Here is a 24,334-nt window from a genome sequence, read left to right as displayed (position 1 = left end):
ACAATTATTGTAAAAATCGTTCATATCTTTGACATGTTGGGCGTGCATCGACCAACGATGCGCGTTCCCGCATGTCAGATAACGATATCTGACATAGACTGTATTTGCAGTAAGATTTGGATGATTTCATTCATTTTAATTAATGTCAGAAATCGTTCATCGTTGACAATATCGTTCAAATCGTTGTTGCAATCGTTCAATGTTCATAGTTATCGTTTAACGAAATCGATGATATGACAAATCTGACCTTGCGTATACACCATTAGGCAACTGAAACTTTTTCCTAGGTATATTCCATGCTTCACACACATGATCAGATAGCTGATGCGAGTGAGGACACTCTGGCAAAACTACCTTTTGTCGCTAAAATAGTGGCTCTTTTGCCCTAGGAGTGGGTTCTGTCTCTTCAATTTGAAGAATAGATTTTACAGCTCTCACAAGTGCAGGTATATTCAATTTAGATGGGGGCTCCTCCTCTCCCTAGGGGTAGTCAGAGTGAGAGAGGTCTGCATCTTCTGCCTCCCCAGATAACTCAGCATCTGATAGCTGGGTGGACTGGGAAGATAACACAGCGCGCTTAGAGGTTTACTACGTAAGGGTCTCTCCTTTTGCAGCATTTGTTGAAAGGCTGTAGAGGTAGCTGCCAGACTCTGCACTGAGGTAGAAAGTACGCCTACCCCATAAAGCTTGTGCTGCTTAATAGCAGCCCCACTGTTCTAACGCCGATCCAGCTCCTCGCTGGACACCAACGAAACGGAGTTGCCTTCAGGATGTGGGCGGGGTATAGGGGGAAGGACCGGAGCATCCTGGGATTGAAAAAAAGCTTTGCTGTCTGGTCCTCCAAGTACCACTTACACTCCATTGTCTCACTGTGGAGCCCTATGGACCCTGAAGAAGAAATTAACATTTAAACTACCAAATTAACATGAAAGTCTATAATAATCAGTAAATTTACCAAGCTGCTTTTTTATGCAATATGGAAAGTCAACGGCCTGTCCACTTTAATATAGTGGAATTAGAAGGGCGCTTAAAAGGCTATCATTTTTACAGCTATAAAAGCGCTAGCACAGAGTGATTTCACAGATATGAACACTAGCACAATGAAATAAGGGAGTCATCTGTGACCATCTGTGACATGGAAGTAATTAAACTCTGAAGATGTTTCATAGAAAATGTTCTTGGAATATATCACTCCCATATTCCGCATACCCTTTATTGTGTCAGCAGTGTTATTTCAGCTCTATGAAGATTCATGCCATTGGAGCTTGAAAAATGCAAAAGTTCAAAGAGCCCATCTGACCCAGCGCAGTACAAGGTTCAAACCGTGCAGTATACTTTGTAATAATTTACATATATTGTAATAATGACTACAAGCTGCACTGGCTGGAGCGAGCTATTCAGCACCCCCAGTGCTCCTGGCACAGAATCCCTACTACAGCTCCCTAGATGGTGGGAAGGTATAATGATAAAAAATGTCAGCAGAATCTGTAGTAAATAAAACCATCTTTCATTTCAATAGTTTTACCTCAATTAGTTTGTTTGCATGTTCACGAAACACCTGTGCATATTCTTTAACCTCTTTCTCATTTCCATTCTTTGCGGCTTCAATCAAAACAAGTAGCGGCACATTGGTCTCCAGGAACGAGTCAGACACGTGATCCATAACAGCTTTACGCAGCTATGACATAAGAAAGGGACTGAGCTAAAACAAATCTTAAGCATCATGAGTGTAGACAGAGCAGGCAGTAATATGGTACTGAATACAAGAAAAATATAAAGCTTTTCTTGATTAGTGAGTATTAAATAATATCAGTGTTAATGTAAATCTCTCTGTATAGTATATACATGTACAAACAGCAGTCATCTTAAAGTTCAAGCTATCCAGAACTCTAAAGATGTCCACAAAAGAATATTCAAAACAGGAACTTATTTTCCCAAGCAATACAGTTCATACCCAGGACCCCGGTAATTCATGAGGTACTTTCATCACTCCCTCTCCTGGAGCACCCCTCAAACTCCAGCTGCAGCCATACAGCAAATATCTATTCATTGGGAGTATATCACCTAGCAACAGCTGGCAGGTTAGGCAGGTAGTCCCCTGACAAGTGCTGTGGCTGGGAGAGAAGCGAGAAAATAGGATTACCGATTATTTTATTTCTTTAATGCACACTATGCCAGGCCTGACTGTTGTGTTAAAGCTTAGCCAGGTGAGTACAGACAGGAACACACACACAGCCGAAAGGGATATATAGTGTGACAACCCTTTACACTTCATGTCATCGAGTGACTACCAAAGCTGCATCTGAAAAATACATTTATAGAAACTTGGGAGAAAAATATTGGGGCTGCCATGGAGTTCTGCAAAATGAAATCATCAGGGGAATTGGCAGATTCATTGTCTCATCAATAGATCTCCTTACAGTGGCACTAAAAGCAATGGGAACATTTTTTATAGTCTTCAGGCTGGAGAAAGTAAATGTTCCGGCAACATTTAAAGCAAAAATTTCATTATAAATATTGCGGTTAACTCTCCAAAACATGCAGCTCCCGCCGGCTATTCCATTTGGCCAGATACTTTCTATAGTTAGTATACACTCAGAAGTTTAAACATGGACATATCTGCAAACCATCCAAATAACAGACCCCTTGCTAGGTCTCCAAAAAATTTGATAAAGGGAGAGTGGAAGATGGATTCTGTCATTTTCATGGCTGAGGCATCCCTATGCTTTCACACTGCCAGCCCTATTATGGAGGTTTCTGCACAAAACTCAGGGTAGACTAGGTAACCTAAATAGACCTGATCTCTTTAAGTCAGACACAGTTTAGTTACCCCTGATCAGTCAGTTGTGCAAAGGGTCCCAAAAGACTGCAAGGACCCTACCTTACTGCATGTGGATAAGAGGATTTTTGGTACTTACCGTTGAATCCTTTTCTCTGAGTCAGGCTGGGGGACACTGAACCATGGGTTATAAGTGGGAAGGTGTGGATTTGGCACTAAACACTGAAATCTATAACTCCTCCCCTCTGCAACCCCTGACTTCGGTACAACTTCAAAAGTGCCTAGTAAGGCGAAGCAAAACTCAGTGACACTGTCACACCGAAAAATAAAAATGAAAAGGACGGTCAAATACGACCTAAATCATAACTCATACTCAATACAGCTGAGCGTGAGGGAGGGAACGCAGTGTCCCCCAGCCTGACTCAGAGAAAAGGATTCAACAGTAAGTACCAAAAATCCTCTTTTCTCAAGGCTGGGGGACACTGGACCATGGGATGTTCAAAAGCCATTCCCAGGGGAGGGAACGCTCAGGCTGCCTGACCTCAGAGGGTGCTGCCAGAGGCAAGAAACCTGAACGCTAAAAAATTAGCAAACATGCGGACAGGAGACCAGAGAACTGTACCACGGACTGTGCTGCTGGTCTTGGGTCGCACTGCCCCTCAGAAAACAGACGCCCTGGCAAAAGGCTCTGACACCCGGGCTGGTGGCGGTCACCCCGCTCCAGAAGAGGCATGAGTGATGCCCGAGTGGATCCAATATGCTGGGGTCTGCAGAGTAGCCGGTCAACCCCTTAATGCGCTACAAAAGCAGCTGCAGAGAACAGTGTGGCGCACAGCCCAGCTAACAAAGCCATCTCATCCTAGTCCCTGGAAGTCGCCGAAACACAAAAGATCAGAAAGACAACCTCCTGTTAGAAGAAAGGCCCAAACAAGAGTCGGCTTGTGTAAAAAAAAAAAAAAAAACTGTACAGAGCACCGCATCATCCTCCTGGAAGAGGAGAAAAACGGATGCTTGGGAACGCCAACACGAAACCATGCCAACTGAAGGCGATAGCCATAAGGAAGACCAGCTCAGAAGCAACTAACCAAAGATCAGCTGAACGCTCCAACACCCATGCCGCCTGTATGAGAGCCGACAGGAACAAAGCCAGAGTCCTCGGCCCACCTGCGGATGAAACAGTGGGCCTGATTCAGAGCCGGACACTCTGACCAGACCGCTCGCTCTGAATCAGGGCCGGCCTAGCTTAAAATGGAGCGACCACCCACAGCTTATGCGAGCGGCCAAAAAGATGGTCGCGATGGTCAAGACCATCGCGACCATCAGGCTTGCGACGAGACCCTTGTGGTAGGGTCTCGTCTGCCGCAAGCCCGGAGTGCTTTTGGCTTTATCAGAGCCAAAAACACTCCCACTGACATCACTAGTGATGTCAGTGGGGCCAGCCCCAGACAGTAGGCGTTCCCATGGGAACGCCTCCGTCTGGGCCGGCACGCCCACCAAAGGGGGCGTGCTGTCACTCACCATCAACAGCACGCCCCCTTTGGTGCGAGACCCCGAGCGACGGCTTCCTCGTTGCTCGCCGGGTCTCGCGGAGGCGCCTCCGTCGTGCACATGCGCATTTGGGTAACATCGACCCGCTTGCGAGCATACAGCGCTCGCTCGCGAGTCTGAATGAGACCCAGTGTCTGAATACGCAGCATACCTAGTAAAAAGGAATTGGACCTTCGGAAGAAAGGCCAAACGTCGCCCGAAATTAAGTGACCGGGCCAAGGCTAGTACAGTCACAAAATGAAGCAGTCAACCAGCCTCCAAAACTCAGAGGAAACGAGAGAGACATAAGCTTTCCAACCCCTGGTCGCCAAGGCCAGATCGAGAAAACCAACAGAGGAAGGTCCCTGTGTAGAAACAATGAACATGGTTCATGGCAGCAGGACTGGGTGAAGTGGAAGACACAATCCAGGACATACCAACTGCCTGAGAATGGCCCCACATCATGACAGCGGAGCCAGCCTGGAGCCTCCAGGATTACCCGTATATGAGAAGGCTTTACACGCCTGGAGAACCATAGGTAACAGTGGGGACGGCAGAACCGACTCACTAGCCGAAACTTGCATGGAACAGTCAAGGCATTCTCTGCAAAACCAGCAGATACACTGTTCACAGACAACCCTGTGAAGTCTTGAAGACGTGCCAAGATGCCCTAAGATCCTCTCGCTGAAGACCTAACCAAACGAACGCCATAGCGAGACCATTGCCCTAGGAGGAAGTCCACTGTCCCCTATCACATTACAGGCATTATTACTGCTGAGAGTGTCAGCAGTCTAGGGCCCCCTCCCCCGGATGACTTACATTTGCCACTGTGTAGTTGTTTGGCCAACTGAAAAATGGCTCAGTGCTCGAGCCGTTGTGGACGGCTACCCAACGGCCCTAGAGTCAAAAAGGCAACGTCACGGCCCCATAGTCCAGGAAACTTATGTCCATGGGTACCACAAACCCATCCAGGTGGGACCCAGGAACGGACCTAGAGGAGAATACCAGAAAACAGTAACCGAATGAGAGTGAAGGGTGCGGTCGGACCACACCAGCAATCTAGACTAGAGGGATGCAGAGACGTATGGACTGGAACTCCCGCGAGTGACCCTAGTCCAATGAATGTTCGCTAAGTGGAGAGTCTCATGCCCAAAAAGTAAATGCTCCGCAAGGACGACGGACAAGGCACCCACAGAACGAATCAGACCAAGGTCAGTAAGGGTAGTGCACTGCCAGCCCAAGCGACAAAACCCCGCTGGAGAGAAATTACAGGGGACGCCCTGCAACCTCGTGAAACCAGCGACCTAGGAAAGTTCGAAACCATGACGCCATAGTATCCGTCACAAATTGAAACCCAAAAAAGAGCCTAGTTGTGATACCTTCAATGTGCAATATGCATAATATCACCGCCCGTAGTCTGATGCAAACCCAAGGAGCCTGGGCTCCACCAAACGGTAGGGCCCAGCCCAGACAGGGTAGATTCGATCAATGACTGAGGAAGAAAGACGACCTGCCCAAAACGGTGAGGGTATGCGTTCCATACACAGAGCGGGTATGAGTTGGTCTCTGTGCTGTGGACTCTGAATGTAACCACCCACTCTGTGGAGCTCGAGGCACGAAGATCCAACTGTCCAGCAATCGACCAGAAAAGGATCCAGAAAACTAGTTTCTGTACCTGCAGCAGGACTGGAACAAAAATTCCGGTCGAGGGGGATAGGAACGATGGCTCGGTCAATGCCCCCATGCCGCACCTGGGGAAGAGCGACGTTGAGAAATCAAAAAAAAAAACTGCCCTGACAGTGGACCCCGAGGTTCATGGTGGCACCCTAGCCATGATGCCTAGCACCCAGATGCCTCAAGACATCACTCAATGGTTGCTGACTCACCATTTGCACCTGTACTGGATATAAAAGATACCTCATGAGGCACAAGGCTACCCTGGAACCTTGACTCCAAAACGGTGATGGTACCAGCAAATCCTGTGGCAGACAGAAAAAGAGGGGCATACTCTCTGGAAAAAACAAACCCCTCTGGAGGGGACCGCTGCCGTAAGAAAATATTTTTCTGAACCTGTGGGGAACATGGCAACCAGTACTGGCACAGAGAGAACGTTCCCACCCATACAGAAAATATTGTAAGGAACATTCTGGTATAAGTGCCGAAAAGGGCCCTTCGAGCCCCGACAGCCATAACTGAAGTCCCTCAGCTGAAGTCTTGCATGACTTCCCACACAGTCTCTAGACAAGTGATATTTAGAGAGTGTGAGAAAACCACAATACCACTGGGAGAACATACAAACTCCACACAGCTAGGACCAAAGCGGACATCGAACCCACGGCTCCGGCGCTGTGAGGCAGGAATGCTAACCACTACACCATCTGTGCTGCCCGCAGAAATTGCCCCCCCCCCTCCAACCAGGGCGAACTATTGTGAATTGTTTGGACAAGTTCTTCAGCCAAAGTGACCATTGTAGACACCAATTATGTCGAGGCTCGTCAAGCCAGGGTCATATGAGAATAGACAGGAGACAACCATCCAGGGGTTAGCTAGTAGATCCCTAAAAGATGTTGCATGCGTTGAACGAAAAGTCTGTCGCAGCGAGAACAGTGGGATGTGCCTCCACCTGGGTACCAAAGTCGTTGGAAGCAAGTGTACAAGGAATGACGACCTCGTAATCTGGCGTCTCCTATGGCTCCCTGATGAGACTGGAGAGAGAATCGCCGAAGGTGAAGTAGTGACTTCCCATCGCCCATGCTTGGGAAGCCATATTCACTAAAAAGTGGCGCACAGCAGCAATTAGTCAAAGATTACAGTGGGTCCTCTTCGAGACTGCCAAGACTTCGGAAATTCCTACATATGCAGAACTGCCTATGAAGCCCTGGAGGGAGGAAGACGCCTCGCACAGCAGAGTCCGCCAAAGTCTGTGCCTGGAGCAGAATCTACTTTGCCAGGATAACCACGGACCTGCTGACAGACGGAGCCTATGCTTGCCCCACCATGGCGGACTCAGCACCCCAGATGCCTGCGCGTCACCGGGCCCTATGCAGCATGAGGCCTACTAACAGTATCCCCTGCCAGCCAACTCCTGATAATTAGGGTTGTGGCGGGAAGATAACCCACACTGTGGTGAGGCAGCAATGCTAACCCTTACACCATCCTTGCCGCACTTTGTAACACAGGACAGTCGTCTGATTTACATAGTGCACATTAGCATGTGGCCTAATACATAGGCAGCTAATACAGTGTGACATGGGCAGTCAATATGACATAGTAACACAAGACACATACATTTAGTGACAGTGACATCATAAGCCCTACAAGTATAGTGTACATATAGAGGCCCCACAAGTATAATCTACATACATAGGCACCACAGTATAGAGTATATATAAATATAGCCATATAGCAATGTAAATATAGCCATAGTGGAGTTCTGACCCTATGCGGACTTTAAGTCGTCCGTCATTTGAGCCCCCACTTCCTGCGCTACCCTGCCGCGGCAGGCAGCTCAGAAAAACAATAAAGACTTTATAAATACATATGTCACATGCGGCAATGAATACTGCAAAAACTCTCAAACAGGCATAGGAAAGAATTAACAATAACTGTAAAATACTTTGCTGCACCCCGCAGAGGGAAAGGAGCCTGAGATTTCTCTGTCCTCCCTCCATGCTGGCCAGGCTTGTCCCACTCTCAAGACAGGAACAGCCCATGCAGCTTCCTGGAGTCTCCATTCTGCCGCTGGAGACCGGGGGAACCAGCAGTCCATGGCTTCTCCCCCTGCTATACTGAGCAAGCCCTAAGGCTTCTCCCTCAAGTGCTACTCCCCTCAGTGGGGAAAGCACTTGGACTGACCCGCATTTACCTACAGCACCTGGTATTCCCAGATGGTCTCCCATCCAAGTACTAACCAGGCCCAACACTTCATAGCTTCCAAGATCAGCATGTCCAGTGTGGTGTTGCTGTATGTCTCACCTGCAGGTGGTCTGCAGTCGGCGCTCTCCCCACAGGAGCCGCCGACAAGAAACCCGTCAAGATGGCGCCCGCCATCCAGGACCACGCTGACTACCTGCACCTCTAACAGGTAACAGCAGCGCGCTATCCCCGGGCCCAGACGGTCTCTTCAGAGACCGGAGTGTGTGGAATGGGGGGATCACTCAGCGCCATCCCCCCTTAGATGAGACTCTCCCCGTCGCTTTACACTCCAGCTGTGTGCTGCTATTAGCAGCGCACAGTACCTATAGTAAAAAATAAACATAACATTACAAATGATGGAAAAAATCCCTAAGCTAAAGCAGGGCTGACAAAAGTGCCTCTCTCCACAGGCACTAAAACTACACTGAAGTCATGGGTTGCAGGGGAGGGGCGGAGGGAAAAGAAAGTAACATTGCAAACAGATTTAACATTACTCAATAAGACTTTGATTAAAACTGTCTTGATACTAGGGTCAAATAGTGCCCTATATCATTTGAGAAGGTTACCATTGGAAATCTCAGGTAAACTATGTTTACCTCTTGTCCTTTCTGTGTTTAGGCCTTGACCGCTTATTCTAAATATGATGCAGGAATGGCATCTTATATGATCAAATAATATAGAACTGTTCTTTCATTTTTAGTTTAGAACTTAATGGAGAATAATTTATATATTCACCTGCTGTGTGGTGATAATTTCTGAAAACCTAAAAGGGATATGAAACATTGGATAAAAGGTTCTCATATTTATCAGTGATCTTGTATATAAGCCTTCCTCTTAGCATTAAACCAGCAGCCTCTGGGCTTCTCCACTATTAGGGAAAGATTGTTGTGACTATGAGGGATGCCAGCATCGATACTAAACAAATCTATGGGTCTCTCACTACAGGGTGCAGCTACAACTAAGGGTCGTATTCAATTGCAGTCGAAAAGCCGTTCTCGGCGAAAAGTTTCTGCCGATGACTAAATTTCACCTGTCGGAAACTTTCCTGCCCAATTCTATTGCAATGACTTTTCGCATAAGCGGAAAGTCATTGCATTCAGATAGGCGGAAAAGATTTGCCTCTGAATGGAGGCGGAAAAAAGCGCAGTTTTGGGGTGCAAAGTTGCGGGAACCCTCGTGCAGTGTTATTACAGTCCCCCAAAAGGTAAACTGTGTAAAAAAAAAAAAAACAGGATTTTGGTACTTACCGATAAATCCCTTTCTCCGATTCCACAGGGGACACTGGAGTTCAAGACAGTGGGGTATAGACGGTGGTAGAGCAGAGCCTGGCACTTTAAATAATTCTGAAGTGTGACTGGCTCCTCCCCCTCTATGCCCCATCAGCCCCAGTTTTAAGAACTGAGCCCGAGAGGAGACGGTAAGGAGAAGACCACAGAACGGAACAATACCGACTGAAGGAGAACAGAGGAACCCACTGCAGGGAACACATGCAGTCACACAACTAGATAAGGACCCAACAAAACGGCAGGAACGCAGCGCTGGGCGGGCGTCCAGTGTCCCCTGTGGAATCGGAGAAAGGGATTTATCGGTAAGTACCAAAATCCTGTTTTCTCCTTCATCCACTAGGGGACACTGGAGTTCAAGACAGTGGGGACGTCCCAAAGCCAACCTCCCGGGTGGGAAGCGCGGAGAACTTGCCGACCTTTCGGCCAACCGAAACAGAGACAGCCCAAGACTGGAGGCATGTCGTAGAGCCAGGAGACAATCAGAGCTCCTTGCTGAACAGTCACAGACATTCCACAACTTACAGCGTAAATTCAATGGAATACGGCTAGAGAGTAGCCGCAGATGAGAAGCATCAGAACACCGTAAGCTCAGCCAAAAACAGACCAAGCAAGACCGCTGGGAGCAGAAAAACCCCAACTAGAATCCATAGAATGGCCGTAACATGAGAACAAAACTCGAGAAAACCGTACCAGCGACAACTACAGGAAGCTGCAACAGTCTCAGACAGCAGAATCCCAGCACTGCGGGACATCAATCATATAGATAAAAGTATAATGATACCAATATACAGAGACGGAGCTGAACCCGTCCACAGACTCCTAACCAAGCAAACAAGGAGGCAAGAGTCACGACCCAACAGTCGCCCTGAACCATTCTCGAGGTCCAACTACTAAAGGGTTGGTAACCAGTGTAAGGTTTAGACCATAGAAGTTGTCAACGAGTGGCGATCCCACTGGGCATGAGGCGGATACGAGAGGATTGAGACTACACTTCCTTCCAGTGGGTCAGACGGCAGTACCACCCCTCCTGTCAAACAGCAGACAACTTCCTACATGATGGTAGAGTGTAATCAGTACCAACTACTGGCCTGAACATAGTATGAAAACACCCAGGATACCCTTAGCAGAAAAAGAGCACGGATGCCACCTCCACCCAGGGAGAGTTACCAATATAGGGAAGTATCCCATCCGCAAGGCTAAAGCACTAGGACAACTATGAAGGTACCATTCAGGTACCTGTCAGTGTGCTGAATTTATCAACAGATACTGAACAGGAAACAAACCAGGCCCCCTGTATGGAACATAGAGACTGTCACACTTTATAGTAAAAATGTGCATTAGCCCATAGATGCGCTTCAGTCCATAAACCCAACAGATTCCAGTAGAATAGGGTCACAAATCTCAATGTTACAACTATGCACCTACATACCAGGAAAGCTCTAAAGTGTACAGCCAACTGATTTAAAAGAACTGAAGGCTGCTAGGACAGCAGCTAGGGTGCGTAAGATAGAATAACAGCTATGTCAGGATGCATGAAAAGGAAGCATCTTCCGAGGCATTAGTGGGGTAAGCCCGCTTACCTGTGAGCGACCAGAAACCCTCTGGACGCTATGTAGAATGTCACTGACCTTATTCATCTCACAGCAACCCACCACGACAGGTACAGAGAGTAGCCTCAGTGGGCAAAGATCAATGCTCTACAGCACGGACTTCAGTCTGGAGATGCTGCAGAAGAAAATACTGTAGAAACTAGCAAATTGTTAGTGGAGACAAGAAGGCCGTACAACAGGACGCTATACCTGAGCCTGTTCCATTAGGGATATGTATCCATATAGAGATTACACATACCCCAAAAACGGTCTGCTAGTGTATCCTTACATTAACACTTATAATGGTGAAGTGTGTATTACGCCCACAATCTGATACAACTCAGGCCAGACCCTGCCTATATCGGCGGGTGGCCCTAGGCCTCATGTAAATTAACTAATAAGCCATGAGGATAGAATAGATCCTGGATTCTCTATGTACTGATAGGAAATGTACCCAAGGGACCATCAGATACCCATTTTATTGAGATATGCGACAAGACAATAATATAAAGTACCAGAATCGATACTGGGAAAGGTACCTGTACATAGACATAGAATGCGTTAATTATCCCAAGTAAGAAGAGATATATATATGTAGTGATAACGCCAGACAGGGCCAAAAACAGATTTCTCCAATTATTAGGAAAATTCATACAAGGAACGGGAATATATCAGTATATATACACATACACACACATAAACATAGCTGCATGAAAAGGCAAACTCTTTGAAAGGAAGAGTTAGTACCGACATAGTAAGTCAGTTGTCAAACTCCTGCACCAGGAGATCAGCACGCTACATACATATACACACATATATATATCCCGCAATAGGAGATCAGCATGCTATATCTATATATACACACACTGCATTCCTAGTGTCTTACAAGTTGGTTACTAAGTGCGCCCTAGAGTGTAGTTGTAATTAATAGGTCCCCCGAAGTGGACGCCGTTGATATAGACTGATGGAAACAGGACTATAACCCGAGGCGGGTGTAAGTACATATACATGTGTGGACATACAGGAAGGCCCCAGGACATGTATAGAGTCCATACTAGAAGCGATGCCGTAGGAGCCTGTGACTATCCTATGTAAGCTGCAGAACATGACTCTAGTCTATAGAGCCACCATATAATATGTATAACAGACAGCTTCTGGTAAACCCTGGCAGCTTTCCAGACGTGGAATAATATGTACCTTAATGATTGTGGAAGTATAGGCATACCTACACATATCCATAATTATATACATATACACACACACCACCCAATCCCTAGGGAGAGATGGTGTTAAGCGGAGTTATAGAACAAACTACCGGATCAGGAGAGTCCAGCCTCTCGTCGCAGCATCCTCTTTAAATATGCTAGGTATCAGACATAAAACTGAGAAGAACATATCCTACCCCTGCTTTAATGGTAAGGATAAGAAGCAAAACATATATATATATATTAGGGATGTGCAGGCTCGGATAGGTTCGAGTTTGCACGTGGAGTTCGGATTTTTCCCTCCAAAAAAACGGAACTCAGAACGAGGCAAAACGTCATCTTACATGGACGAACATCATCATTCCTGGACAAAAGACCAGGAATGATGATGTTCGTCCATGTAAGATGACGTTTTGCCTCGTTCTGAGTTCCGTTTTTTTGGAGGGAAAAATCCGAACTCCACGTGCAAACTCGAACCTATCCGAGCCTGCACATCCCTAATATATATATATATATATATATATATATACACACACATACACACATATATATATATATATTACACACACAAATCCCCACATGCCTACGCGTACCTACATACAAGATTAGTAGGTGACGATATAATTTGAAAAATATAACATGGGCAATAGTTAGAGCCATGGAAGGAACTGAGCCCCAGGTCTTAACGCCGGGTTTAGTTTAAAATACAAGTATATACATACATGTGGCTTACCTCCACGCAGGGAGACTGCTCATGTGCCGTGCGTGGCTGTCATTCTGCTACGGCGTTGGGGCAGGAAATGTTAGCAACGTACTATCCCAGACTGATTGCCATCCTGGGACCCTTCCGTTACCGGTGTACTCGCCTTATCAGGTGTGCCCTTCTGGCTCCAGATGATGGAAATCAAAAGATGACCTCAGTGATGCGAGACAGCAATGCCAACCACCACAACGGCCATATGTTACTACTTCGTGTTGTGTGTGCTGCCGAAGGGAATAAATAAGATATAAATCCATATAGATGCACAGATGCATACCTTCTAAGGTAAGCACCGAAGGCTGTTGAGATTTAACATATGTGCAGCCACATATGTGCCCTTCTTATGCATGAGAAGAGTACGGCTCATTGTTAAGGCGAGCCAATGTGAGGCATAAGCCTGAGGATGGGACGCACCCTTTTTGTAACCTTGAGTTAAAGATATGCAATAACCGTAATTTCTGGCAGCAGCCAGAACAGTGGCCCGACTATGCATACTATACACATTTAGGCAGAGTGATCTCTGGCAGCTATAGATGGAAGAAACACACTGCATTATTCTGTTACACATCAAGCATATTTGCCCCAGATGTTCAATGTAATAAGCCTGCCGCACCTGGTATACCCAGGGGGTCTCCCATCCAAGTACTACCCAGGCCTGGCGCTGCTTAGCGTCCAAGATCAGACGAGATCGGGCGTGTGGCCGTAGGCGCTGATAGATATGTGGTGGGCAAAGTGGCGTGGACACAACCTCTATATTAGCCTGTGACATGTTCCTCCCTGTGCTTCATTTTTTTTTTTTTTTTTTTTAAATATAATATTAAACCAGTACACTACCCAGTTCCGTAGGGGAACTACCGACGTGCAATATAACAGAGATGAGGCAGAGCCAGAATCTATATAAAGACTGCAAGTTAAATTACAAACTCCACAGTTGTGCCGTTAAACCTAATAAGACCAGGTGCTGTAGGTTTAAGTAAAGAAAAAAACGGAAGAGGCCATATGCAAGCACAGGGAGAACATACAAACTCCAAACAGTTAGGGACGTACTGGGAATAAAACCCACAACCCTGTTAAGGGTTGCACCCCCCACAGAACTCCAGAGTGAGGATGCAGGAGATGCTGGCAATAAGCCCCGGCTCCTTTTAAGGCAGGTGCATATGCTGTTTAAGAATACTCGCTGGAGGTAATGGCGGCATCTGTGCACGCCAGCATGGACTAGACTCCGCCCCTTATCAATAAGCTGGCGGGGTGCAAACAATGGCTGGTATAGCAGGCATAATGCGAGTGGGGGAGCCGGAACGTAATAGCCAGCGCCGGTGCATCTTCATACAAGCACCGGCGCCGCAACCAGCAGCCGAGAGCGCTGTGAATAACAGCCTTGCTCTCCGGCGGCTGTGTGCAGAAGCCAGCGCTTCTACAAGCACCAGCGCGGCAGGGAACAGCCGCGCTGAGCTGCTCCCTAAGCCCCGCCATGCGGCCAATTGTAGCCAGCGCCGGTGCAATCTCCGGCGCCGCAACCAGCAGCCGAGGGCGCTGTGAATAACAGCATCGCTCTCCGGCGGCTGTGCTCCTCCCCCTGCAGAAGCCCAGTGCTTCTTCAAGCACCAGCGCGGCAGGGAACAGCCGCGCTGCTGCGCAATGTAGACTCCCTTATGGGAGTAGCGGGTCGCGGCAGGCTCCCTCCCCGTGGGGATATAGCAGAGGGAGGATTCGGCTCTCGTGAGAGCAGCAAACAGAGCGCTGTCAGGCTCTATAAAGTAAGACAGCGCTCATCGTGCAGGATCAGGCATGCTGCTAGGCAGCAACATTACAGACTGTCTGAACAGTCTCCCTGTACATGTATCCGCGCTCTATGCGCGGTACCTCCGCCCCTTGTAACAACGCTAGCGGCGTTATAACAGGATTCCAGGAGGGGTTATACTACAGTATATACCACCTGAGCCTGGGAGGGGGCAGAGGGGCCGCAGATTAAACTCCGTTCCCCATAAGGGGAACAGAGCTATACTTACCACTGCTGGCATCAGGGCTGCGGCTAGGCATTCGGAAGCACGGACACAGCCTCTATATTAAGCTGTGGCGTGTCCTCCCTGAGCTACTGCCAGGGTGCCTGGGACTCCGACACACACTCTTTTTAGTGGAGGCGGGTCTCCTGATGCCTCCATGTAGCAGGCTGACAGACGCAGTACTCTGTCAGCCTGTCCTCAATGCTTTGTGAAAGCTAGAAATTAAAATAAAGTTGAAATAAAAGAAAAAATACTAAGTGTGGGCTGGAGCTCAGCCCTATGTGACCGGCTCTCTCGGGCACATTCTAAAAACTGGGGCTGATGGGGCATAGAGGGGGAGGAGCCAGTCACACTTCAGAATTATTTAAAGTGCCAGGCTCTGCTCTACCACCGTCTATACCCCACTGTCTTGAACTCCAGTGTCCCCTAGTGGATGAAGGAGAAAAAGTAAAAAAAAAAAACACATTAGAACACCCCCAAAAAGTACTTTCGTTTTGGGGGCGAAAAAGGTGTAAAGATGGGGGACAAAAAGAAAAACTAGCTAAATAGACTCCAGAGGGGTCCCCAAGTATGCCCCAGGTGTTTTTTTCTTTGCAGGTGTTTGCGGCAGGTGGTTTTTTCATGATTTCAAAACTTCACTTTAGCAACTTTTAAATATGCTAGCCCCCATTTTCAGGTACCCCAAATTTGCTGGGACTAGTTATTTTGACTGAAAAATATTGCTAAATGCTATTCTTCACCCCATATGCAAATACGCTAAATAGCACCTATTGAGACCATTTCAGCAGGGCTATTCGGGGATATCCATAGTGATCACCATGTCATAAAAAGAGAAAGCAGCTGGAAAATCAAGTGGTGTATACAATGTAACAAGGTTCGGTAGTTTTAAACAATGTTTTATTAAGAAATATATATAAAATGTATCAGAATAGTAATTCTTATACCTCTGATTGTACATGTATTATAAAATAAACATTATAGCAGGATTGTTGCAGAATTTTAAGCGTTTAGTCCTGTATCTCACACAGAGTCCTCAATTATTTCTAATAGAATTAAAAACAAGTTCAATGTATATAGATGTACTTGCCAGCCATATAGAGTATTGAAGGGACAAGGTGCTTGAATGGTGTTAGGTAGCGCTACCAGCCGAAGTCCTTACATTGAAGGAAATTGCAGTGGAGATCACGGTTTTCACTATGAAGGCTCAGACCTTATTGAAGGGGGCCTGGATCTCCATAGATCTTCTGCAGCCGCAGCAGTGTTCCTGACTGCGGAGACTGGACTCCTCGTCCGGCAGCAAACCCCGGTGAGTTCAGGGGGAATGAAGCGCTGTTTAGCGGTGTCCTCTGTTAATAAGTAGTGGAATTCACGGTGTCACTAGGGAGGCTCAGACCTTGTTACCGGGAGCCTGGATCTCCGTATACCATCTGCGGCAGCGACAGTGTTCTTATCGGTTTGAGTATACTGCTCATCCAGCGACAGACCCCGGTGTATTCAAGGGGAGCAGAGCGCTGATGTGCGGTATCCTGGAAGGAAAGTTTAGCCGCATATATTAGTCAGCAGGTGGATTTGCCAGCTGATTTGGAAGCAGCAACTGAGTATAAGCCTGTGTAACTTAGCCGGTCGGGTGTTCCAAGGTAAATACAGCAAGGAGTAGACCTCAGTAATTAGATGGTGGCTGAAGAAAAAGGTCTGTGTGTCTTTATGCATCAAATAGCTGCAACAAACGGGGAATGATGGCAGAAAGTTCACCTATGCGTTTCAAAGCTGTTCTAGCGTCTTTGTCAAGGTGTAAGTATTGACTGCCTCATGTTCTATTTATCCTCCAAGATAACTTGTTTAGCTTAATTAATTGATTTAAAACATTTGTTAGCAATAATTTAATCAAAAACGAACCTTGTTATTTCTAGATCCTTCCTTTAGAAAAGCATATTACATAGATTTATATATTAAATTAAAAGTTTAAATTAGACTCAAAAATTACCCTATATTATCTATACTCATCTTATGGAAAGGGTATGAAGTTAACCTCTTATGGATGCATACAAATTATCATCTACCATTATAATACTAATTTCAAGAGATATATAAATCTCACACCTATTTTTATTATTATTATTATTATTATTATTATTATTATAATACATAGTATTACTAAATAATAGAGAGTAGTGCCACCAGACAATAATCTCCATTAGTCTAATACATATAAACATTCAAAAACAGAGGTTTGTATCTATAATAATAGTATATACACGAATATATAATTCAATCTATAATACCTCTATATATAGGAGGAAGACCAGATGTATTGATAATTGTTATAGAGAAACACATAAAAACCACGTAAAAAAAAATATATAAAAACCTAACATTTTTTTATACTATATGTCACAATAGAACCTGAATAAAAGGTTGGTGTGATGTCACTATTGGGAAGTGTGTAAATTGATTGGTAATGGTATTGGTATATACTGTAAATAAAAATCTGGATAAAACAATTATTGTGCAAAGAAAGAGAGAGAGTTTCTACTAGGCGATCACATATAGATGCTAAATAAAGGAGTGAATTGCAGAAGAATAAGGTAATAAGGTATTAGAACACAGAGTTCAATTCTACTTGTTCATTTAAGCCATCTGGATATAAACTGTTCATCTGGAATATCCAAAAAAGCTCTTGACGTCATAGTGACCTGAAACGGTCTCCTTTTCTGATTGTTGGGGGAATATGTATAGAAGATATATAGGACGCACCATCAGAAGTTTAAAAATATGAGATATGGTAAGAACTTACCCTTGTTATCTCTATTTCTACGAAGTCCATAGGGTTCCACAGGATACCTTGGGGTATAGGTGTGACGTCAGTCGCCGGGCACCATAGAGTTAAGCTTTTCAGCCTTCCAGGATGCACTAGGGTCCCCCTCCTATACCCCGCCCCCGAGCCAAGGCACCTCAGTTAGTTATCAAGCCATAGGCCGGAGGAGGAAAAGGAAGAGAGAGAAAAAAGATCTGGACACATACAAGAATCACATTCTCACCAGAGGGAGACGGAAAACCGGTGACCAGAGCAAAGCCCATCTGCAGCACAGGTGCGACAGGGCGGGAGTCCTGTGGAACCCTATGGACTTCGTAGAAATAGAGATAACAAGGGTAAGTTCTTACCATATCTCAAATGTTCTACTTCAGGGTCCGTAGGGTATCCACAGGATACCTTGGGGATGTCCCAAAGCAGTATCCTTTAAGGGTGGGGACGCTCCTGTGCAGAAAGGAGAATCCGCCGCCTGAAGGAAGCATCCTGAGAGGCGAAGGTGTCAAACCTGTAATACCTCACGAAGGTATGGACAGAAGACCACGTAGCAGCCTTGCAGATCTGGACTGCAGAGGCACCACGTCGAGCTGCCCACGAAGGACCCACAGACCTAGTGGAATGAGCCTTCACAGAAGGAGGAACCGGCAGGCCTTCATGAAGATAAGCTTCAGAAATAGCCATACGGATCCAGGCTGCCAAAGTTTGCTTTGAAGCAGGCCAACCCTTTTTACGGAAGCCATAGAGGACAAACAAAGCGTCCGACTTCCTAAACGAAGAAGTGCGGTCAACATAAGTCCTTAAGGCCGGCACAACATACAAAGAGGCCTCACCCACGGAAAGACCCGGTGAGTTAAAGGCCGGAACAACTATTTCCTCGTTAACATGAAACTGGGAAACAACGTTGGGAAGAAACTCGGGCGAGTGCGGAGCACTGCCCTGTTCCCATGAAAAACCAAGAAAGGGGGTCTACAAGAAAGAGCCCCTAAATCAGAAACACGTCTGGCCGAAGCAATAGCCAGAAGGAAAACAGTCTTAGCTGTTAGCCATTTAAGATCCACTGAGCTCAGTGGTTCAAACGGCGGTCCTTGGAGAGCCCTCAGGACCACAGCCAAATCCCAAGGCGCCACAGGTGGAACAAAGGGCGGCTGAATGCGGAGAACACCTTGCATAAAGGTGCGCACATCCGGGATTGTAGCAATCCTACGGTGAAACCAGACAGACAGGGCCGAAACCTGTACCTTCAAAGAAGCAAGGCGAAGCCCATGATCTAGTCCCGCTTGCAGGAAGGTGAGAATCCGAGACAGACAAAACTCCCGCGGTGCATAACCTCTCGGCCGACACCACTGGAAGAACGTATGCCACACGCAATGGTATATCCTCGCGGAAGACGGTTTCCGAGCTCGCAACATGGTACGCACCACAGAGCTGGAAAACCCCCGGGACCTCAGCATGGCCGTCTCAACAGCCACGCCGTCAAAGACAGCCGAGTCAGGTCCGGGTGAAGATAAGGAGCCTGAGACAGAAGGTCTGGTCATAGCGGCAACCGCAGAGGACTGTCCACGGACAGACCCTGAAGGTCTGACAACCAGTGCCGTCTGGGCCACACGGGAGCTATCAACAGGAGCGTCCCTCCTTCCTGTTTGAATTTCCGGATTACCCGTGGAAGAAGGGAGACCGGAGGGAACAGGTATGCGAACCGGAACGTCCACCGGACGGACAGAGCATCCATCAGAGACGCCCCTTCGTCTCTTGTGCGAGACCCGTACACCGGCAACTTGTTGTTGTGCCGGGACGCCATGAGGTCGATCTCTGGAAGACCCCACCTGTCCACCAACAGTTGAAAAACGTCCGGGTGCAGGGACCATTCCCCCGGATGAACGTCCTGGCGACTTAGAAAGTCCGCCTCCCAATTTAGCACTCCCGGGATAAAGACCGCTGATATGGCCGGAAGATTGCGCTCCGCCCAAACCAGGATCCGAGAGACCTCTACAAGAGCCGTCCGACTTCGGGTTCCTCCTTGCCTGTTTATGTAGGCCACGGTGGTAACGTTGTCCGACTGGACCTGCACCGGGTGACCATGGAGAAACCGCTGTGCCTGCTGGAGAGCATTGAAGACCGCACGGAGTTCCAAGATATTTATTGGAAGCTCCGCTTCTGTCGGCGTCCACCTGCCCTGGAACAAGTGTGGACCCGAAACTGCTCCCCAGCCCCGTAGACTGGCGTCCGTTGTCAACAGGACCCAATTTGGAACCCAGAAAGGACGTCCCTTGTTGAGGTGAGTCGTCTGTAACCACCAAGCAAGGGGCAGGCGAACCTCCGGGGTGAGCACAATCGTCTGGGACTTCAGAGACTGAGGCAGCCCGTTCCACTTGGACAGGATCAGGTGCTGCAGAGGTCTGGAGTGAAACTGGGCGAATTCCACCATGTCGAACACCGACACCATGGAGCCCAGTAACCTCATCGCCGAGTGTAGGGACACCCGGCAGCTGTGCAGACAACTGCGCACCCTTGACTGTAAAGCAGAGATCTTGTCCTCCGTCACGAAGATCCTCTGCTGTCCCGAGCCCAATAAGGCTCCCAGATGCAGAATCCTCCGAGACGGGATTAGAGTGGACTTCTGCCAGTTGATTAGCCAGCCGTGCCGTTGCAGCAGTGCAATGGTCAGGTCCAAGTGGCGTAACAGGAGCTCTGGAGATCCTGCCACCAATAACAGGTCGTCCAAGTACGGCAACATGCGGACTCCCTGCAGCCGCAGAGAAGCCGCCATGACCGCCATCACCTTGGTGAAAACCCGTGGTGCTGTCGCCAGGCCAAAAGGTAACGTCCGAAACTGGAAGTGGTCGCTGCGGATTGCAAACCTGAGGAACGGTTGATGGTGCAAAAGAATAGGGACATGCAGGTAAGCGTCCTGTACTGTATGTCCAATGACACCATGTAGTCCCCAGGTTCCAGCTCCAGAATGATGGACCGTAGGGTCTCCATCCGAAACTTCGGAATCCGCAAAGACTTGTTGAGTGCTTTGAGGTTGAGAATCGGACGATACGACCCATTGGGTTTCTGTACCAAAAAAAGATTTGAATAGAAACCCTGGCCCCTCTGGGAGAATGGAACAGGCACTATAACTCCAGCCTGGAGCATAGTGTGCAATACCTTCCGCAGCTCCATAGCCTTGTTCCGGTCTGATGGTAGACCCGTGGTGAAGAATCGCGCCGGGGGTCTGAGCCGGAAGGAGAGGGCGTACCCGTGAGAGACCACCTCTAGAACCCAAGTGTCTGTCATAGTGGCCGACCAACACTGGGCGAACTGCAGCAGGCGGCCTCCCACCCTGGGATCCCCCAAAGGAAGGCCCGGACCGTCAGGCCGCAGGCTTGTCATCTGGCTTGGGGGCCGGACGTCTGGTACTCCATGCCTGCTTCCGGGGCTTGGCCGATTTCTTAGGGCCTGCCTGTCGAGGAAACGACTGTGGTTTGGGCCTGCCCTGGGCCCTACATGACCGAAAGGACGATGGTCCAGAACCAGAAGGAGCAGCGGCCGACGGGAGACAAGCCGATTTGGCTGCCGCCAGCGAGGCCACAATCTTATCCAGATCCGGACCGAAGAGAACTTCTCCGGTAAACGGCAATGCCTCCAGACCCTTTTTGGAATCTGCGTCCGCCTTCCAGGATAGCAGCCACAAGGTGCGACGAGCAGCCACCGCTGCTGAAGAAATTCTAGACACCAGAGTACTAATGTCTAGGGCCGCCTCGTTGATATAAGTGGCCGAATCACGGAGATTACCAATCAACTCCGCCTGTTCGGCCGGACAGTCGGAATCAAAAGAGGCCTCTAATGAATCCGCCCAGCGCTCCATCGCTCTGGCAACCCAGCAAATGGCCATAGCCGGCCGTGCTGCCCCCCCCCGCAAGGGAATAAGCGGACTTCAGCCACCGCCAGTCATCTCTGCGGCTGGTATCTTTTGCCAGGCTGTTTCCACGCCTCCTCTAAATGGTCCACTAACTGACCCGACAGAGGAAAGACTGTGGCATCGCCCTTCACATCTATGAAAAAGGCATACTTAGATTTAGCCGCTGGGGGAACTTCGTCCTCAATCACCAAGGCTGTGCGGACCGCCCGAATAAGTCCAGGAATATATACTTTGGACTTCGCATCAGCGTCCTTAGTTTGGAGAGGTTCCTGATCGTAAGGATCCAGAATCTCCCCATCATCAGACGTCCCCTCGTCATCCTCATAAGGAGCCGACAGAGACGCCACCGGCCGTTTATGCGGCCGCATCACAGACTCCCCTTGCAACACATCCGACAAGTGCTGTATAGAACTCGTCAAGGAGTTAACCCATGCTGGCTCCTGAGAAACCGGGAGCGGGGAAATAGGGAGACTGTGGGGTACCACCAATTGTCGTGGGAAACCCTGCATGGGTGACGACACCACTGACTGCTGGGACAAACCCATCGGTGTAAACGCGGGCTGCGGAGCTAACTGGCCCACTAAGGCAGTAAGCGCCTGAGCGAAACAAGCCCAGGGCGGCTCCTGTACCGGTGCTGTAACCGTAAGCGGCCGCGCCATGGACAAACACTGCCGGCAAAGGCCCTCCGCGCTACCCTCCCCCTCCGCTAACGGTACTTTACACGTAGTACACTGTAGCCGGAGAGGGAAATCACTTTCAGACATGATGGCACCAGGTATGTGACCCCTCTCACCAATTAAATAGTTAAAAGGCGAGAGACCACCCTGCAGCACCGCACCGCAAGGGCTTAGCAGAAAGAACAGGGACAGAATAAAGCTGACAGTCTAGAAGAAAAGTTACAGGCAGCAGCGCTAGCACAGTCACATACAATGCTAAGAAAATCAATTCCTGCACTAACAGCGCTGATCACTCAACTACGCAGACACAGGCCCTGGTAGGACACAGCGCTGCATACACAGACCTGACCACAGCGGAGGAGAGGTATGCGGGGGGACCCAGACCACGATGCTTCCGTCCAGCGCTTCCAGCAGCGTTCACCATGCGTCCAGAAGAAGATGGCCGCCGAGGAGCAGAGAGGAGGCTGGCCTGGGGGAGGAGCGCTGCCACAGGACCAGTCGGCAGCGTGCAGAGAGGGCTGTGTGCAGTGGGGGAGGCGCCAGCTGTGAGACAGGGAAGGCGCGCTCCCCTGGCATGCATTTAACCCCTGGGACGCTGCAGCGCTACCGCTCTGCTGCGGTCCGCTGTCCCAGGGGGTAGTGGAAGCGCAGGTTGGTCGCCTGGCTCCACGCTGCAGCCAGTCCCCAGGGAGCCCCCTGCCTGGGGACTCAGGACCATGTGATCAGCGGGGACCCACCGCGGGATCCCGCTGCTTACCTTTGTCCCCCTTAAATCCGGCCATGGTCCGGAACATCTGGGGTCACCGCTAGCTGTGACCCCAGATGCTCACCAGCATCCCCGGATCGGTACCGGCATTCTGGTACCGGCGGGGGTGTAGGGAAGACAGCATGGACGTCAGAACTGACTGTCCATGCTGTACATCCAGATGTGCAGCCACAGCTGCATAGGAGAAAGCTTCAGGGGCTCTTCTAGCCCCCACTCCGACAGGTGCACCCGACTCCGGCCGGGCACCAAACTAAACTGAGGTGCCTTGGCTCGGGGGCGGGGTATAGGAGGGGGACCCTAGTGCATCCTGGGAGGCTGAAAAGCTTAACTCTATGGTGCCCGGCAACTGACGTCACACCTATACCCCAAGGTATCCTGTGGATACCCTATGGACCCTGAAGTAGAAAGAATGTTTTTTAGAACACTGGAGAAATATCTTGAAAAGAAACATGCTACACAGTGTTACAAAACACTTTGCAACTTTTCATGATGGTAAAGATAGTTCCCTCAAGATTGTGGGTCTTGAACATATTCCCCCAACAATCAGAAAAGGAGACAGTTTCAGGTCACTATGACGTCAAGAGCTTTTTTGGATATTCCAGATGAACAGTTTATATCCAGATGGCTTAAATGAACAAGTAGAATTGAACTCTGTGTTCTAATACCTTATTACCTTATTCTTCTGCAATTCACTCCTTTATTTAGCATCTATATGTGATCGCCTAGTAGAAACTCTCTCTCTTTCTTTGCACAATAATTGTTTTATCCAGATTTTTATTTACAGTATATACCAATACCATTACCAATCAATTTACACACTTCCCAATAGTGACATCACACCAACCTTTTATTCAGGTTCTATTGTGACATATAGTATAGAAAAATGTTAGGTTTTTATATATATATATTTTTACGTGTTTTTTTATGTGTTTCTCTATAACAATTATGAAATACATAAGGTCTTCCTCCTATATATAGAGGTATTATAGATTTAATTATAAATTTGTGTATATACTATTATTATAGATACAAACCTCTGTTTTTGAATGTTTATATGTATTAGACTAATGGAGATTATTGTCTGGTGGCACTACTCTCTATTATTTAGTAATAC

At 48.1% G+C, this 24,334-nt stretch overlaps 1 protein-coding gene across 2 annotated transcripts in view; it reads right to left on the bottom strand.

Moving 5' to 3' along the window:
• CTNNA1 (catenin alpha 1) overlaps positions 1-24,334 on the bottom strand; it is a 235,030-nt gene that overhangs the window by 125,982 nt on the left and 84,714 nt on the right. For both annotated transcript variants that reach the window (XM_088451270.1, XM_088451266.1), the window contains one exon: positions 1,526-1,678. In XM_088451270.1, the coding sequence (XP_088307396.1) occupies positions 1,526-1,678 (153 nt within the window). The remainder of the gene's footprint in view (positions 1-1,525; positions 1,679-24,334) is intronic.

Source organism: Taudactylus pleione, unplaced genomic scaffold, assembly GCF_031769625.1.
Source record: "Taudactylus pleione unplaced genomic scaffold, aTauple2 ptg000025l, whole genome shotgun sequence".
In the NCBI taxonomy this organism is placed as follows: domain Eukaryota; kingdom Metazoa; phylum Chordata; class Amphibia; order Anura; family Myobatrachidae; genus Taudactylus; species Taudactylus pleione.
This window is presented reverse-complemented; position numbering and strand designations above follow the sequence as displayed.